General features: G+C 38.0%; 1 protein-coding gene across 1 annotated transcript; it reads right to left on the bottom strand.

Annotated features, from left to right (window-relative positions):
* Positions 1-10,328: 10,328 nt before the first annotated feature.
* Positions 10,329-12,622, bottom strand: LOC145911647 (uncharacterized). The gene is made up of 2 exons (XM_082999055.1): positions 11,448-12,622; positions 10,329-11,389 (listed from the first exon to the last, which is right to left on the bottom strand). The coding sequence occupies exons 1-2, from the start codon at positions 11,500-11,502 to the stop codon at positions 10,905-10,907; spliced, it is 540 nt and encodes a 179-aa protein (XP_082855181.1). The 5' UTR covers positions 11,503-12,622; the 3' UTR covers positions 10,329-10,904.
* Positions 12,623-19,011: the final 6,389 nt, after the last annotated feature.

Consider the following 19,011-nt stretch of genomic DNA (forward strand, 5'->3'; position numbering starts at 1 on the left):
GTTCACATTAAGCTGCTAGGTTTTAACAAACCAACTGGTTTACTTTTGTATTGGTTTTTATCAGCAGGTAGATGATCGAGACACAAAGGCTATTGAAGTGGACGTTCATAGTGTCACCGATAATGTATGTTGTGGTTCACATTAAGCTGCTAGGTTTTAACAAACCAAATGGTTTACTTTTGTATTGGTTTTTATCAGCAGATGGTTGATCGAGAAACAAAGGCTATTGAAGTGGACGTTCATAGTGTCACCGATAATGTATGTTGTGGTTCACATTAAGCTGCTAGGTTTTAACAAACCAAATGGTTTACTTTTGTATTGGTTTTTATCAGCAGGTGGTTGAACGAGATATAAAGACTGTTGAGGTGGACGTTCATAGTGTCACCGATAATGTATGTTGTGGTTCACATTAAGCTGCTAGGTTTTAACAAACCAAATGGTTTACTTTTGTATTGGTTTTTTTAAGCAGGTAGATGATCGAGATACAAAGGCTATTGAAGTGGACGTTCATAGTGTCACCGATAATGTATATTGTGGTTCACATTAAGCTGCTAGGTTTTAACAAACCAAATGGTTTACTTTTGTATTGGTTTTTATTAGCAGATAGATGATCGAGATAAAAAGATTGCTGAAGTGGACGTTGATAGTGTCACCGAAAATGTATGTTGTGGTTCACATTAAGCTGCTAGGTTTTAACAAACCAAATGGTTTACTTTTGTATTGGTTTTTATCAGCAGGTGGATGATCAAGATATAAAGATTGCTGAAGTGGACGTTCATAGTGTCACCGAAAATGTATGCTGTGGTTCACATTAAGCTGCTAGGTTTTTGACAAACCAAATGGTTTACTTTTGTATTGGTTTTTATCAGCAGGTGGATGATCGAGATATAAAGATTGCTGAAGTGGACGTTCATAGTGTCACCGAAAATGTATGTTGTGGTTCACATTAAGCTGCTAGGTTTTAACAAACTAAATGGTTTACTTTGGTATTGGTTTTTATCAGCAGGTGGATGATCGAGATATAAAGATTCTTGAAGAGGACTTTCATAGTGTCACCGAAAATGTATGTTGTGGTTCACATTAAGCTGCTGGGTTTTAACAAACCAAATGGTTGACTTTTGTATTGGTTTTTATCAGCAGGTGGATGATCGAGATATAAAGATTCTTGAAGAGGACTTTCATAGTGTCACCGAAAATGTATGTTGTGGTTCACATTAAGCTGCTAGGTTTTAACAAACCAAATGGTTGACTTTTGTATTGGTTTTTATCAGCAGGTGGATGATCGAGATATAAAGATTCTTGAAGAGGACTTTCATAGTGTCACCGAAAATGTATGTTGTGGTTCACATTAAGCTGCTAGGTTTTAACAAACCAAATGGTTGACTTTTGTATTGGTTTTTATCAGCAGGTGGATGATCGAGATATAAAGATTGTTGAAATGGACGTTCATAGTGTCACCGAAAATGTATGTTGTGGTTCACATTAAGCTGCTGGGTTTTAACAAACCAAATGGTTGACTTTTGTATTGGTTTTTATCAGCAGGTGGATGATCGAGATATAAAGATTGTTGAAATGGACGTTCATGGTGTCACCGAAAATGTATGTTGTGGTTCACATTAAGCTGCTGGGTTTTAACAAACCAAATGTTTGACTTTTGTATTGGTTTTTATCAGCAGGTGGATGATCGAGATATAAAGATTCTTGAAGAGGACTTTCATAGTGTCACCGAAAATGTATGTTGTGGTTCACATTAAGCTGCTAGGTTTTAACAAACCAAATGGTTGACTTTTGTATTGGTTTTTATCAGCAGGTGGATGATCGAGATATAAAGATTCTTGAAGTGGACTTTCATAGTGTCACCGAAAATGTATGTTGTGGTTCACATTAAGCTGCTAGGTTTTAACAAACCAAATGGTTTACTTTTGTATTGGTTTTTATCAGCAGGTGGATGATCGAGATATAAAGATTCTTGAAGTGGACGTTCATAGTGTCACCGAAAATGTATGTTGTGGTTCACATTAAGCTGCTAGGTTTTAACAACACAAATGGTTTGCATTTGTATTGTTTTTTATTAGCAGATGGTTGATCGAGATATAAAGGCTATTGAAGTGGACGTTCATAGTGTCACCGAAAATGTATGTTGTGGTTCACATTAAGCTGCTAGGTTTTAACAAACCAAATGGTTTACTTTTGTATTGGTTTTTATCAGCAGGTGGATGATCGAGATATAAAGATTGTTGAGGTGGACGTTGATAGTGTCACCGAAAATGTATGTTGTGGTTCACATTAAGCTGCTAGGTTTTAACAAACCAAATGGTTTACTTTTGTATTGGTTTTTATCAGCAGGTGGATGATCGAGATACAAAGGCTATTGAAGTGGACGTTCATAGTGTCACCGAAAATGTATGTTGTGGTTCACATTAAGCTGCTAGGTTTTAACAAACCAAATGGTTTACTTTTGTATTGGTTTTTTTAGCAGATGGTTGATCGAGATACAAAGGCTATTGAAGTGGACGTTCATAGTGTCACCGAAAATGTATGTTGTGGTTCACATTAAGCTGCTAGGTTTTAACAAACCAAATGGTTTACTTTTGTATTGGTTTTTATCAGCAGGTGGATGATCGAGATACAAAGGCTATTGAAGTGGACGTTCATAGTGTCACCGAAAATGTATGTTGTGGTTCACATTAAGCTGCTAGGTTTTAACAAACCAAATGGTTTACTTTTGTATTGGTTTTATTAGCAGATGGTTGATCGAGATATAAAGGCTATTGAAGTGGACGTTGATAGTGTCACTGAAAATGTATGTTGTGGTTCACATTAAGCTGCTAGGTTTTAACAAACCAAATGGTTTACTTTTGTATTGGTTTTTATTAGCAGATGGTTGATCGAGATATAAAGATTGTTGAGGTGGACGTTGATAGTGTCACTGAAAATGTATGTTGTGGTTCACATTAAGCTGCTAGGTTTTAACAAACCAAATGGTTTACTTTTGTATTGGTTTTTATCAGCAGGTGGATGATCGAGATACAAAGGCTATTGAAGTGGACGTTCATAGTGTCACCGATAATGTATGTTGTGGTTCACATTAAGCTGCTAGGTTTTAACAAACCAAATGGTTTACTTTTGTATTGGTTTTTATCAGCAGGTGGATGATCGAGATACAAAGGCTATTGAAGTGGACGTTCATAGTGTCACCGATAATGTATGTTGTGGTTCACATTAAGCTGCTAGGTTTTAACAAACCAAATGTTTTAATTTTGTGTTGGTTTTTATCAGCAGGTGGTTGATCGAGAGATAAAAGCTGCCGGCGACCAAACAAACGACGAGCTGGAGATGGTTTTGACAACCAAGGTAATATAGAAAGCCATTACCAAATCTCTCCGACATAAACATTCTTTTTCATAAAATTCTACTTTTGCAGATTGACACTGGGCTACAGCAAGAGAAGATGGCGCCCTCCACTGTTGTGGACCTTTTGTTTTCAGAGAACATTGGCGCCCTCTTCGAAACTCTTGATGAAGTTTTCGACCGAGTAAGTTTGATTATCTACATGTCGTATGACAAATATGTTATGGAAACGTAAACTAATTACAGAACATGGTCGGGAAATTACGTTTCCATAACATATTTGTCATACGACATGTAGATAATCAAACTTACTCGGTCGAAAACTTCATCAAGAGTTTCGAAGAGGGCGCCAATGTTCTCTGAAAACAAAAGGTCCACAACAGTGGAGGGCGCCATCTTCTCTTGCTGTAGCCCAGTGTCAATCTGCAAAAGTAGAATTTTGTGAAAAAGAATGTTTATATCGGAGAGATTTGGTAATGGCTTTCTATATTACCTTGGTTGTCAAAACCATCTCCAGCTCGTCGTTTGTTTGGTCGCCGGCAGCTTTTATCTCTTGATCAACCATCTGCTAATAAAAACCAACACAAAAGTAAACCATTTGGTTTGTTAAAACCTAGCAGCTTAATGTGAACCACAACATACATTTTCGGTGACACTATGAACGTCCACTTCAAGAATCTTTATATCTCGATCATCCACCTGCTGATAAAAACCAATACAAAAGTAAACCATTTGGTTTGTTAAAACCTAGCAGCTTAATGTGAACCACAACATACATTTTCGGTGACACTATGAAAGTCCACTTCAAGAATCTTTATATCTCGATCATCCACCTGCTGATAAAAACCAATACAAAAGTCAACCATTTGGTTTGTTAAAACCTAGCAGCTTAATGTGAACCACAACATACATTTTCGGTGACACTATGAAAGTCCACTTCAAGAATCTTTATATCTCGATCATCCACCTGCTGATAAAAACCAATACAAAAGTCAACCATTTGGTGTGTTAAAACCTAGCAGCTTAATGTGAACCACAACATACATTTTCGGTGACACTATGAACGTCCACTTCAGCAATCTTTATATCTCGATCATCCACCTGCTGATAAAAACCAATACAAAAGTAAACCATTTGGTTTGTTAAAACCTAGCAGCTTAATGTGAACCACAACATACATTTTCGGTGACACTATGAACGTCCACTTCAGCAATCTTTATATCTCGATCATCCACCTGCTAATAAAAACCAACACAAAAGCAAACCATTTGGTTTGTTAAAACCTAGCAGCTTAATGTGAACCACAACATACATTTTCGGTGACACTATGAACGTCCACTTCAGCAATCTTTATATCTCGATCATCCACCTGCTGATAAAAACCAACACAAAAGTAAACCATTTGGTTTGTTAAAACCTAGCAGCTTAATGTGAACCACAACATACATTTTCGGTGACACTATGAACGTCCACTTCAACAGCCTTTGTATCTCGATCATCCACCTGCTGATAAAAACCAATACAAAAGTAAACCATTTGGTTTGTTAAAACCTAGCAGCTTAATGTGAACCACAACATACATTATCGGTGACACTATGAACGTCCACTTCAACAATCTTTATATCTCGATCATCCACCTGCTGATAAAAACCAATACAAAAGTAAACCATTTGGTTTGTTAAAACCTAGCAGCTTAATGTGAACCACAACATACATTATCGGTGACACTATGAACGTCCACTTCAACAATCTTTATATCTCGATCATCCACCTGCTGATAAAAACCAACACAAAAGTAAACCATTTGGTTTGTTAAAACCTAGCAGCTTAATGTGAACCACAACATACATTTTCGGTGACACTATGAACGTCCACTTCAGCAATCTTTATATCTCGATCATCCACCTGCTGATAAAAACCAACACAAAAGTAAACCATTTGGTTTGTTAAAACCTAGCAGCTTAATGTGAACCACAACATACATTTTCGGTGACACTATGAACGTCCACTTCAGCAATCTTTATATCTCGATCATCCACCTGCTGATAAAAACCAATACAAAAGTAAACCATTTGGTTTGTTAAAACCTAGCAGCTTAATGTGAACCACAACATACATTTTCGGTGACACTATGAACGTCCACTTCAGCAATCTTTATATCTCGATCATCCACCTGCTGATAAAAACCAACACAAAAGTAAACCATTTGGTTTGTTAAAACCTAGCAGCTTAATGTGAACCACAACATACATTTTCGGTGACACTATGAACGTCCACTTCAACAGCCTTTGTATCTCGATCATCCACCTGCTGATAAAAACCAATACAAAAGTAAACCATTTGGTTTGTTAAAACCTAGCAGCTTAATGTGAACCACAACATACATTATCGGTGACACTATGAACGTCCACTTCAACAATCTTTATATCTCGATCATCCACCTGCTGATAAAAACCAATACAAAAGTAAACCATTTGGTTTGTTAAAACCTAGCAGCTTAATGTGAACCACAACATACATTATCGGTGACACTATGAACGTCCACTTCAACAATCTTTATATCTCGATCATCCACCTGCTGATAAAAACCAATACAAAAGTAAACCATTTGGTTTGTTAAAACCTAGCAGCTTAATGTGAACCACAACATACATTATCGGTGACACTATGAACGTCCACTTCAACAATCTTTATATCTCGATCATCCACCTGCTGATAAAAACCAATACAAAAGTAAACCATTTGGTTTGTTAAAACCTAGCAGCTTAATGTGAACCACAACATACATTATCGGTGACACTATGAACGTCCACTTCAGCAATCTTTATATCTCGATCATCCACCTGCTGATAAAAACCAATACAAAAGTAAACCATTTGGTTTGTTAAAACCTAGCAGCTTAATGTGAACCACAACATACATTATCGGTGACACAATGAACGTCCACTTCAATAGCCTTTGTATCTCGATCAACCATCTGCTAAAAAAAAACAATACAAAAGTAAACCATTTGGTTTGTTAAAACCTAGCAGCTTAATGTGAACCACAACATACATTTTCGGTGACACTATCAACGTCCACCTCAACAATCTTTATATCTCGATCAACCATCTGCTAATAAAAACCAATACAAAAGTAAACCATTTGGTTTGTTAAAACCTAGCAGCTTAATGTGAACCACAACATACATTTTCGGTGACACTATGAACGTCCACTTCAAGAATCTTTATATCTCGATCATCCACCTGCTGATAAAAACCAATACAAAAGTCAACCATTTGGTGTGTTAAAACCTAGCAGCTTAATGTGAACCACAACATACATTTTCGGTGACACTATGAACGTCCACTTCAGCAATCTTTATATCTCGATCATCCACCTGCTAATAAAAACCAACACAAAAGTAAACCATTTGGTTTGTTAAAACCTAGCAGCTTAATGTGAACCACAACATACATTTTCGGTGACACTATGAACGTCCACTTCAGCAATCTTTATATCTCGATCATCCACCTGCTGATAAAAACCAACACAAAAGTAAACCATTTGGTTTGTTAAAACCTAGCAGCTTAATGTGAACCACAACATACATTATCGGTGACACTATGAACGTCCACTTCAATAGCCTTTGTATCTCGATCAACCATCTGCTAAAAAAAACCAATACAAAAGTAAACCATTTGGTTTGTTAAAACCTAGCAGCTTAATGTGAACCACAACATACATTTTCGGTGACACTATCAACGTCCACCTCAACAATCTTTATATCTCGATCAACCATCTGCTAATAAAAACCAATACAAAAGTAAACCATTTGGTTTGTTAAAACCTAGCAGCTTAATGTGAACCACAACATACATTTTCGGTGACACTATGAACGTCCACTTCAACAGCCTTTGTATCTCGATCATCCACCTGCTGATAAAAACCAATACAAAAGTAAACCATTTGGTTTGTTAAAACCTAGCAGCTTAATGTGAACCACAACATACATTATCGGTGACACTATGAACGTCCACTTCAACAATCTTTATATCTCGATCATCCACCTGCTGATAAAAACCAATACAAAAGTAAACCATTTGGTTTGTTAAAACCTAGCAGCTTAATGTGAACCACAACATACATTATCGGTGACACTATGAACGTCCACTTCAACAATCTTTATATCTCGATCATCCACCTGTTGATAAAAACCAATACAAAAGTAAACCATTTGGTTTGTTAAAACCTAGCAGCTTAATGTGAACCACAACATACATTATCGGTGACACTATGAACGTCCACTTCAACAATCTTTATATCTCGATCATCCACCTGTTGATAAAAACCAATACAAAAGTAAACCATTTGGTTTGTTAAAACCTAGCAGCTTAATGTGAACCACAACATACATTATCGGTGACACTATCAACGTCCACCTCAACAATCTTTATATCTCGATCAACCATCTGCTAATAAAAACCAATACAAAAGTAAACCATTTGGTTTGTTAAAACCTAGCAGCTTAATGTGAACCACAACATACATTATCGGTGACACTATGAACGTCCACTTCAACAATCTTTATATCTCGATCATCCACCTGCTGATAAAAACCAATACAAAAGTAAACCATTTGGTTTGTTAAAACCTAGCAGCTTAATGTGAACCACAACATACATTTTCGGTGACACTATCAACGTCCACCTCAACAATCTTTATATCTCGATCAACCATCTGCTAATAAAAACCAATACAAAAGTAAACCATTTGGTTTGTTAAAACCTAGCAGCTTAATGTGAACCACAACATACATTTTCGGTGACACTATGAACGTCCACTTCAACAGCCTTTGTATCTCGATCATCCACCTGCTGATAAAAACCAAAACAAAAGTAAACCATTTGGTTTGTTAAAACCTAGCAGCTTAATGTGAACCACAACATACATTATCGGTGACACTATGAACGTCCACTTCAACAATCTTTATATCTCGATCATCCACCTGCTGATAAAAACCAATACAAAAGTAAACCATTTGGTTTGTTAAAACCTAGCAGCTTAATGTGAACCACAACATACATTATCGGTGACACTATGAACGTCCACTTCAACAATCTTTATATCTCGATCATCCACCTGCTGATAAAAACCAATACAAAAGTAAACCATTTGGTTTGTTAAAACCTAGCAGCTTAATGTGAACCACAACATACATTATCGGTGACACTATGAACGTCCACTTCAACAATCTTTATATCTCGATCATCCACCTGCTGATAAAAACCAATACAAAAGTAAACCATTTGGTTTGTTAAAACCTAGCAGCTTAATGTGAACCACAACATACATTATCGGTGACACTATGAACGTCCACTTCAGCAATCTTTATATCTCGATCATCCACCTGCTGATAAAAACCAATACAAAAGTAAACCATTTGGTTTGTTAAAACCTAGCAGCTTAATGTGAACCACAACATACATTATCGGTGACACTATGAACGTCCGCTTCAATAGCCTTTGTATCTCGATCAACCATCTGCTAAAAAAAACCAATACAAAAGTAAACCATTTGGTTTGTTAAAACCTAGCAGCTTAATGTGAACCACAACATACATTATCGGTGACACTATGGACGTCCACTTCAATAGCCTTTGTATCTCGATCATCCACCTGCTGATGAAAACCAATACAAAAGTAAACCATTTGGTTTGTTAAAACCTAGCAGCTTAATGTGAACCACAACATACATTATCGGTGACACTATGAACGTCCACTTCAATAGCCTTTGTATCTCGATCATCCACCTGCTGATAAAAACCAATACAAAAGTAAACCATTTGGTTTGTTAAAACCTAGCAGCTTAATGTGAACCACAACATACATTATCGGTGACACTATGGACGTCCACTTCAATAGCCTTTGTATCTCGATCATCCACCTGCTGATGAAAACCAATACAAAAGTAAACCATTTGGTTTGTTAAAACCTAGCAGCTTAATGTGAAACCACAACATACATTTTTAAAACAAATTTAAATGTGATAAAATCCGAGGTTAAATAACAGATAAACACTCTCTAGTTACAAGCCAATGTCTTACCTCTGCACGGTTTCTGCATCCAAAACAGTTTCCCATGGTTTTCTGAAAACAATTCTCTCACAACTCTCCGCAATAAATATACGTCCTCTCTGTACAACTGACCACACTCTCAAAAATTCCATTTTCAAAACAGCCCAAATTTGCCCTTTGTTTAGCATTAGTTACAAGGAAACGATTGTGACGCTTATATTGTTACGTCTGCCAAGCTGAGATCAAGGGAATCGTCATAAAGCATTCATTATTGCGTATGAAAGCAATGCAAATTCTGCCTTCATTTTGACTTGTCTGCTTTTGTCTAAGTAAGTAAGTTTAATTTGCATTCAAAGATTTGTGAATAAAAGGTGTGTTGTATAAACCGGCGATTACATTTTGTTGATTTTCTTACAATTTCTCTTTTGCAAGACTTAGTTCAGACAACCGGTATTAAGTAAGGTAACACTTGGAATTCATTGCATAGCATTACTATGTAAATTAAAACATATCGTACCGGAATATGTGCAAAAACTACATTGCAAAACTTTAAGCAGATACAGCCTACATGTTACCGGGCCACAATTAACAAATCATTTGAAACAAGTGAGGAACTGGTAGGCTATACTATAGTTGCTGTGGATTGTCACTTTTTTTGTAAACCACTGAAAAAGAGTAAGGTCTGAAATGATGCTACATCCACCTTATCTTGTTTTAGATTTAGCCTATCTTATCTGATGAGGCACAATTCTTGGAGATTTACTTCAATCTTCGATGGAGATTTACTTCAACTAGCAATGAAAAACATAACCATGCGGTCTGCACGCGCACGTCTACTGCGCAGCCTTTGTCACATAATAACGAGAGTTGTGCCAAACATAGAAAACATAACGTGAAAGAATTAACGAAATTGGGTTTGGGAATCTACACCGCAAAACCTAAAACTAACCACACCGGTGGTTGTCACGCCCAAGCAATACAATGCAAATCTTTACTGACATAATATAATTTCTTAGCAATAACTTTGAGTGGGAATATATGTTTGGTTGATTTTTGTGGTTTGAATAAAGATATCATCGCTACCAAAGCTAGTGTTAACTAGGATTAATAGTTGACCAGAAGTAATTGTAGTGTGCAACAATTTAGCAGTAAACAGCAAAGTATTTTCACTACAGCAGTAACCTTTTATTAAACAACACACAAGTACAAGTGCTTTTTATGTTGTGTGCGAGGTCACAACTTCCCATTATGGCAATAATTGTTTTTGTTTTGTGACTTCTCATACAATGTCAAGGCACATGCCTAAACTTGAAAATTAGCAGGTCACTTTCTGAAAAATGCTGTTGACCAAGCTTTTGTTGGATTACGAAATCCTAAAAAAGTTCATGCTTAAGGAGACGTGTGCATGGCAATTGGTAGAAAAAAAATTGAATCAAAAAGCACAAAAAAAGTCTGCAGAGCAGAGTAACACAATACGTCGGCACGTGCATATTTCGAATCAGCTTTCAATAACCTCCTCATATGAAGGTGGATGTGACTCGTAGCTTGAAGGAGACTGATAGATAGGATTGATGGGAGGTTGCCTTTCAATGTCTGTATGTACAGCGTCAATTGGTGCGCTCGGTGGCGCACAATCGTCATCCATATTGAACGACTGCATTTCTTGGCCTTCGTAACTTATAGTAGTTGCTGGGTGGACATGAGTAGGCAGAGTAATAACGTTGCCTCGCTGGACGACGAAAGGTTGTTGTTGAGATACAGGGTTTGCTGCTGATTGAGTATCTGGCGATCGAGTACGTGGTTTTCGCGGCTGACTGCGTAGAAACGCGAAGAAACCTCCACAAACCATGAGGAATCCCCCAGAACCGAGAGCAATTCCCATGACAAAAGATTCTCCGCTGGCAATGGGATACACTGCTCCAAAAATGCACAGAAAGCCCAGTATCATAAGCGAGATCCCGCTGTAGAATGCACAGTTGTCCCCTAAAAAAATAATGAAATGCGTTTAAAACGGTCAAAAAGTTAGAAACTATCGACTTACTTTTCTTTTGTGTTGTGTTATTGTAACCCGCGCTTTGACCATAGGCGGGTGACATAGTTTGCTAAACCTTTTGTATTTTAATTAAAGGTTACTTAGAAAAAATAATGTCTGAATAAAGTGAAGTACAAGAAGAGTCAATGCTAGTAACTTGATTGAAGCCATGTGAATTGTTTGTTAATTCCGTTGTTACAAAAAACGTAGGCCTACGCTTTTCCTTCGAATTTAGTAATGTTAATGCTTGCGGTACAATGCTTTGTATGTTTTCTAGATAATTGCATCATTTCAGACCTATCGTAATTTAATTGAAACCAAACACACGGCAATATGCATTATCTTATGTAGTTTAACTTACGCATACAATTGTAAAACATTATTTTAAACAGGTTGCCAATGTAACACAATGTGATATCCAAAATCATGTGAAGGAGATTAAACAGGAATTTACTACGTAAACAAACAGGCCAACAGAGACGATTTTTTTTTCAAAACCACCCCAGGTTTTAACGACGTTTACGCCTCACGAAACCTCGCGTACCGACCAGACCTCGTGTGATTCACGCCACTGTTTGTTCGTTGCGTCATAGATTCAAAACAACACTTGCGCGTCACGTTTGTTAGAATGTAATTTTTCGTAACTTTCTCCTAACGCACTCGGAATCTACGACTTGTTACGGTTTTTTTGGAAAAAAATTCCTCAATGTAAGCCGTTGCCCGTGACATACGTGACACCAAATTCAAAATATATAAAAGCCCTAAGTTCCTGGAAATTTAGGACACTAAAACATTCACAATACAAAATGCAACTATGAAATTAAAGTATAACCCATACGCTCACTTGGTAAGTTTTGCATAAACCAGTATTGTAACAGGCTGTGTAGTTACTGCGAAACCATTTGGTTTCCAGGGCGGAAATATGCTGCTACCCGTCATGGGTTCAATTTACATTCTACAGCAATTAAAACCAACTCTCAACCTGTCATGCTGCTAATATATATTTACCGCAATTCTGAGAACTGCCTACATATGGCCACTATTCGACCTATATGAGGTCTCATCACTGTATAGCTTGGTGCGACTATATGCTAAAAAGTTTGCTAGTCCACTATAAATTAAATACAATCCCCCCGCACCTAAAGCGTCTCTTGTAGCTAGGTTTTCTGAGTCTTACCTGGAAGAAAGTCTGATACAAATGGATGTTTGGCGAACGTGCGGAAATATTTGTCTAGTGAAGAAGGTATGCGACGAAGTGACGTAAGAGCGAAATGTTGTTCGGCCAGGTCACGTCACTCGTCTGTTTACAGGGGTTTTCGTGATTTGCTTTCTCTTGGACATTCATGTCTCGTTTATTTTAAGAAATTTCAGGTTTACTGGTGTTTATTCTCGTAACCAGTTCATACAAAATTAGACAAGGTCATTCAATAAATTGTGATATTTACCACAACAAATATCTTGACGTGGTTCACATGTTAAAAAACTTTGGATATTTCTTAGCAATTCACCAGTAAGTGATACTACAAATCGGGAGCGGATCCAAAAGCGAGCGATTGAGGATAAGTTTTGGTGGACTTCACCCTTTCTCATGTTGAAGAAAATCAGTGAGGCATGACCGTCAATTTTGCCACAGATGCGTCGGCAATTGCTGATAAAAGTTTAGGTGCTGAGTAGTTATGAAAACTTAGTTAAAAACATTACCAATATTCAGGTGCATTTTGCAGAAAAACTGGTCTCGCGCCTTAAGAAGTACGTTAATGTAAAATTGCTTTGACTAACCACTACGGCTGTTTTAAAGCGCATGTCGCTGTGGTTGTAGGATAACATCATTTGAACGCCCATTCTCAGCATTTAATGACCTCGGCACGTTATTTTTTTAGTTGGTGCCCGTTTGTGTTACGAATGGAAAGTATTGGAGTTGGCCAGCCGAAGTTGTCATTGCTGTTGAATTCTTAAAACTATGAACTCATTTTGCTTCGCGCAACAAATTATATAGTTGTTGTCTAACAGTTTGCCTTTTGGCTGTTGTGTATTCCTAACTCTTTTGAACATTTAACTGCAGTAAAGGGGGCGCTGTGTGTTGGAGTTCACAAGCTTTGCGCAAGTCACGCTCAGTCACAGTACATGCAGAGCAAGAAGTTGAGCTTGGCGTGCATTTCACCGTTAAACTGATAGAAACCGCGTTACCCTTTTTTCCTCAGATGTACGTATTGATGTAAGACCAAACTTAAACGGATCCGTTACTTTTTTTAACCACGCCGAGATTTGAACCAAGTATATCCTGGGCACGAATACCGATCAGATTTTTTTCTTGGTATATGGGTCGGGCGTTTTACCGATAAAAACAATTACATCATGGCCACCAAGCGGACACAAAAACAAACAAACAAACAGTTTTTGTTTTTATTAAACCAACTAAAGGGAATTGATCGACTTAGTACATGGCTTCGGCAGAAAAAAAAGGCGCAATGTGTTGAACTTTTGTGTTAGTTCAGAAACTAACAAAGCACCAGATAGATAAAAATAGGAACTTAACAATTTCGAAGTACAAGCAGAAAAGTAGTATAGTTATGGACAAATCCATTACCATGGTCGTCGCACCACAGAAAGTAGCAACTCAACTTGCCATCACTTCATTATATGATGGTGGCGCTTCTTCTTGGTTTGTTTGGAAAACAGTCTCATAGTTGGGATTGTTAAGTGGGAGACACTCTGCGCTTTGAAACCACCTCGCTTCTGTCAATGGTGGCGCTATGGCCCCTTGAACGTAGATAGTAGGATGCATTGCCTGACCATGTGGTGTGTAACATATAGTTGTTGTCGGGTGTACATTTGTTGGGAGTTGTGCGACGTTGTCGTGTTGTTGCTGAAGTTGGGCAACCGCAGGTGAGCGTAAAGTACAGACGCCTGAGATGATGGAAATTGTTCCTCCCAAGACCATCCAGACAGCAAGAATGTATGAAAAGCCTATGGCTATGAATACTACAGCGCCCATAACGACAACGATACCATATATCAATAAACTGGCTCCGCTGCAACGTTTACAAGTTTCTTCTGAAAAAAAAAGCAACGACAAGTTATTGTGCCATGAGATATTCGAAAATCCTCGTTCGATACAGTGGACTTATAAACGTGACGTTTATGCATTTCGTTCAATTTGGCCAAAAGCAGAAAAAGGTCTGTGATTGACAGTTTCAATATAAAAGGGTCAAATTACATAACATTAAAATAGTACTTTCAAAAAGTACTACAAATTTACCGTTTTTGAGACTCATTTTCTTGCAATTCTTGTTGCTGACGCAGTGGTATTTGTTATTGCAAACAACAGAAAGTTTTCTTACATCTAACAACTAAACTGGAATCTTGGAAGCATTGAAAGATTATTGTAATCGACAGATGTGCGAGTGGACTATATGACCAGGCGGCATGCAGGAGGGGTTTAAGAGACCCTATTTCGAAAGGCTAACGAAAGTTCATCCAAATCTGTGACTGCGTTTGCAATAGCTTGAACAGAAAAAACATGTTTTTAGGACAGTGCAGTATTTTCCATGCAAATTTCTACCATCAGCTGGGATGTTCCCAAATACTTTGTGTCTTATCCATCTTAATCCTGCACTCCATGCACATCGTATCGTTTTTTACCTACTACACTATCATTTTTGTATGGCGAGATATTGATTTAGCGGCACAACCAAAAGGCTTCAAAATGACCTGAGCACCATATTCCAAACAAAGTTGCGATATTCCATTGTCTGCGCACTGAAAACATTGCAAACAATGGGTTGTATCTTGTTACGCTACAAAGTATCAGCCATACCTCTCTCGCCAACTAGTGCACATTTTAACTGAACCGAAGCCAAATAAACTGTTCTTGGCTGCGAGGCACAAATAGGATTCTCCGACTAAAAACCTATGGCGGAACTTGTTGCTCGGTTGTCAACAGTATTAGATAAGATTCAAGGCATTACTCGATCTTTAGTACGTCTGTCAAGCAGCATGCATTTTTTCAATTGGCAATATTCATTCTGCTACCAGATAATACTAACAAAAGCAAATTGTATTTAAGATTTTTTTATTGATATGTGAGTGGCACCATTAAACGCAGCGGTGAGGCAAAAATGTTAAAATGAAAGATTTAGTACCAAAAATAAAAAAAAAAATTTCACCACGAAAAGGTTAAAAAAAGCAAACAAGATATGCTGTGTGTGACATTTTGGCTACACCTTTTTCGCTACAGCAGCGCAATACGTCAAGCCTTAACTAGCAATTGCTTCGTTATATGAAGGTGGAGCTTCTTCGAGATTTTTTTGCAAAACAGGCTTATAGTTGGGATTGATCGGTGGGTGACTCTGCGCTCCTTGAAACCTCTGCGCCTGTGTCGATGGTGGCGCTGTAGGGCACACGACTGCTTGAAGGTAGATATTGTGTTGCATTAGCTGACCCTGTGGAGTGTAACTTGTGCTTGAGGACGGAAGTAGATTTGCTGGGATGGTGACGACGGTGCCTTGTTGAATCACAAAAGGCTGTTGCTGCTCAACCATAAAATCTTCATCCACATGCTGACGCTGTTCATTCAGTGGTGTGTGTTTTCGCTTTGGATCGCTACGGAATAACGTACAACAGCCTATGATGATGGCAATTAATCCTCCCAAGCCCATAGCGACACCGGCAATGTAAGAATCGCCCGTGGCTATGGGAATTATGGCGCCCATAATGGCAACAATGCCAAATACCAAAAATCCGGCTCCGCAACACAGTTTACAGGTTTCGTCTGAAAAACAACAACAACAGCAGGGTTAGGTAATTTACTGAAATACTTCCCATGGTTTATTATGAAATACAGCAATATGACCAGTGCCGATACAAAAAAAACATTTGGACGTATTTACTTTTTTTTTGCGGAACATTTTCTTGTAATTGCTATAACATTAGTGTGACAACCCGAAAAGATACAAGTAAACCTAACACACGTACTACTTCTTGTTGGCTTGTCTTACAACCAGCAGCAGATGTCGAAAACGAAATTAAAATGTTGCGTTTACATCTAAAAATATCGTGCGCATTTGTATGAGAAAAGACATTCCAGGCTTCTTATTTCAGATATGGTAAAAGGCTTCATAACTCCAATGCTAACAACCAATATTTCAACCTGCTATAACATTAGTGTGAAACAAAAATTTCCTCGGATATTTGTACGGCCAAAAAATCAATATGAGCAGTCACTTTCAATGGGGTTATTCCCCTCATAAAAGAGGACATTGGTCCTAATCACAACATGAAAGGAATAGATCATGCATGTATGTTCACAAAAATTATTTCGTGATTGGGTCCCAATAATTTACAGTCCAAGATAAGCACGTAGATATGTAGATATCGATTTTGAAAGCAACCATTTAAAATATGCATTGAGTGCCACAACAATTGAAAAAACATTTGATGCTTGCATGCATTCTCAACTAAAGAGCATGCCAGACTAGAACGAGCAACCGCAGTGTGATAGGTGTAATTGAGTACATCACTGTTTCGACACAAATAAAAAGTATCACACATGCATGTTTATTTTTTGCAGAGTCGATTTTCGTTTACTGGTTTCGGCGCATAGTTTTTTTCTTCGGACACATATTACTACTGGAAGAGTTTTACTGGTGTTTGTGCTTTTTCTTAAACTGTGACAGAATGTGTGGACTTTGCAGAATTCAACGACAACTCCGGCGAGGTATCTGCAACCGGGGTTATCCAACGCCAGCACTTTACATTCGTAACACAAACAGCGACCCAATCTGCGGCCCATTGCATGTGGTTTCCATCTGCCCCGTATTCGTACGAAAGTGCTAAATGGTCAAATCACAAAACTTTTCGCTATTACGTCACATTGTCGTATACCTCCTTCGCATTAGACAAATATTTCAGCACGTTGGCCAAACATCTATTAGTATCAGACTTTCTTTCACGTAAGACTCAGATAGCTCAGCTACAAGAGACGCTTTCGGTGCTGTGGTGGATTGTATTTAATTTTATGTGATCTAGCATACTTTTCAGCTCATGACTACGTTTTTCATTGAGACCTGCAGACAGGTGTGCTCACTGTTTCGACCTGCAAGTCTCATCAGTACGCTGCCTACTCATGTCCACCTCGCAACTACTATAAGTTACGAAGGCCAAGAAATGCAGTCGTTCAATATGGATGAAGATTGTGGGCCACCTAGCGCACCAATTGACGCCACAGACATTCAAAGGCCACCTCCTATCAATCCTATCTATCAGTCTCCTTCAAGCTACGAGTCACATCCACCTTCATGTGAGGAGGTTATTGCAAGCTGATTCGAAATATGTACGCGCCGACGTGTTGCGTTGCACAGCTCTGTGGACTTTTTTGTGCTTGTTTTATACACCGCCATTAACAGAATGTATTGATTTCAGAGAACGCGGAGTCGAACACCTGTTAATTTGAACTACACTCAAGATGTTTATACAAACCACAAAAAAGCCTCATCTGTATATAACGTGGCGATAATAATGCGATTGTGACATGCTGGTGTGGCGCAACGAAAAGGGGATTAAAGTAAATACTTTTATTTGCAAATTTTACCTGTGCTCATTATTTAGCACTTATATTTAAGTGATGTAAAAATATCTTAGTTTTTGTATGTGACTACCATGATTGTTTGGTTTTCAGTGGTCAGGTGTACATACGTTGTTCGCGGCATACTTGGCCTTCTTTTCATTCGCGGAATCGGTTTACTGCTAATGGCGAATATATCTACTTTTGGTAAAGTTGTGGTGGTTTTGGTTGCCCTGCTTTGTGTTGGGTGCTATGTTGCGTATTGCACCAAGCACCCAGAATGTGATGATTTTTCTTCCCAATCGGCGACCAACTATGGGCAACAACAGCATTCTTACCAGCATGGAATGGACCATGAATGTGAAAGTCTGACATCGGAGTCATTCGGATACGAAAGCGACGACGACAACGATTATATAGGTTGTTAAAAAATAGCTGTGCATCTTGCGGGACAAAAGGCTATGGTTTTAAATAAACTTTTTGTACAACTAATATTAGCATACTCTACCGACAATAGTTGCACGATGACGTCGAGGTGTTTTTGGTCAGTCCGCGGGATAAAATTAATACACAATCGTTGCTAAAATATAAGATTTTATGAGGAAATTTTGATTTAAAGTCACTTCACAGTCATGTTATGAACTAATAGTTTGTCCTACTGTGAAGTATTCTCGTCTTGGTGACCTATGCCGTGTAATGTATTGCTTTGCTTACTGACGACTTGCTAAATTTCTCAAACTTTCACAAGTAAAATAAATTTGTCCCGCTTCCCTCGCATGTGTAACATACGTCACAGAAACCAGTGCTTGAATTGCGTAATGTTTTGCGCGCAGCTTTGCACATGTAATGCATAATCCCATAATGTGACCCAAATGATTTAGCCATCGAATATTCTCGAGTAAAGTGATTTATTTAACATCCTGTTTGCCACATAAAATGTTCTCCTATGCTTATGTCACATCACACCTATGTTCTTTGTTATATTACTTCAAGCGCCTAAAGATATCACGT

Source organism: Ascidia mentula, chromosome 8 (assembly GCF_947561715.1).
Source record: "Ascidia mentula chromosome 8, kaAscMent1.1, whole genome shotgun sequence".
Lineage (NCBI taxonomy): Eukaryota > Metazoa > Chordata > Ascidiacea > Phlebobranchia > Ascidiidae > Ascidia > Ascidia mentula.

Bases quoted from the DNA above. Each gene is read 5' to 3' on its own strand.
- LOC145911647 (XM_082999055.1), bottom strand. From the start codon at position 11,502: ATGTCACCCGCCTATGGTCAAAGCGCGGGTTACAATAACACAACACAA. The intron at 11,390-11,447 runs GTAAGTCGATAG...TTATTTTTTTAG, and splicing joins TAACACAACACAAAAGAAAA to GGGACAACTGTGCATTCTAC.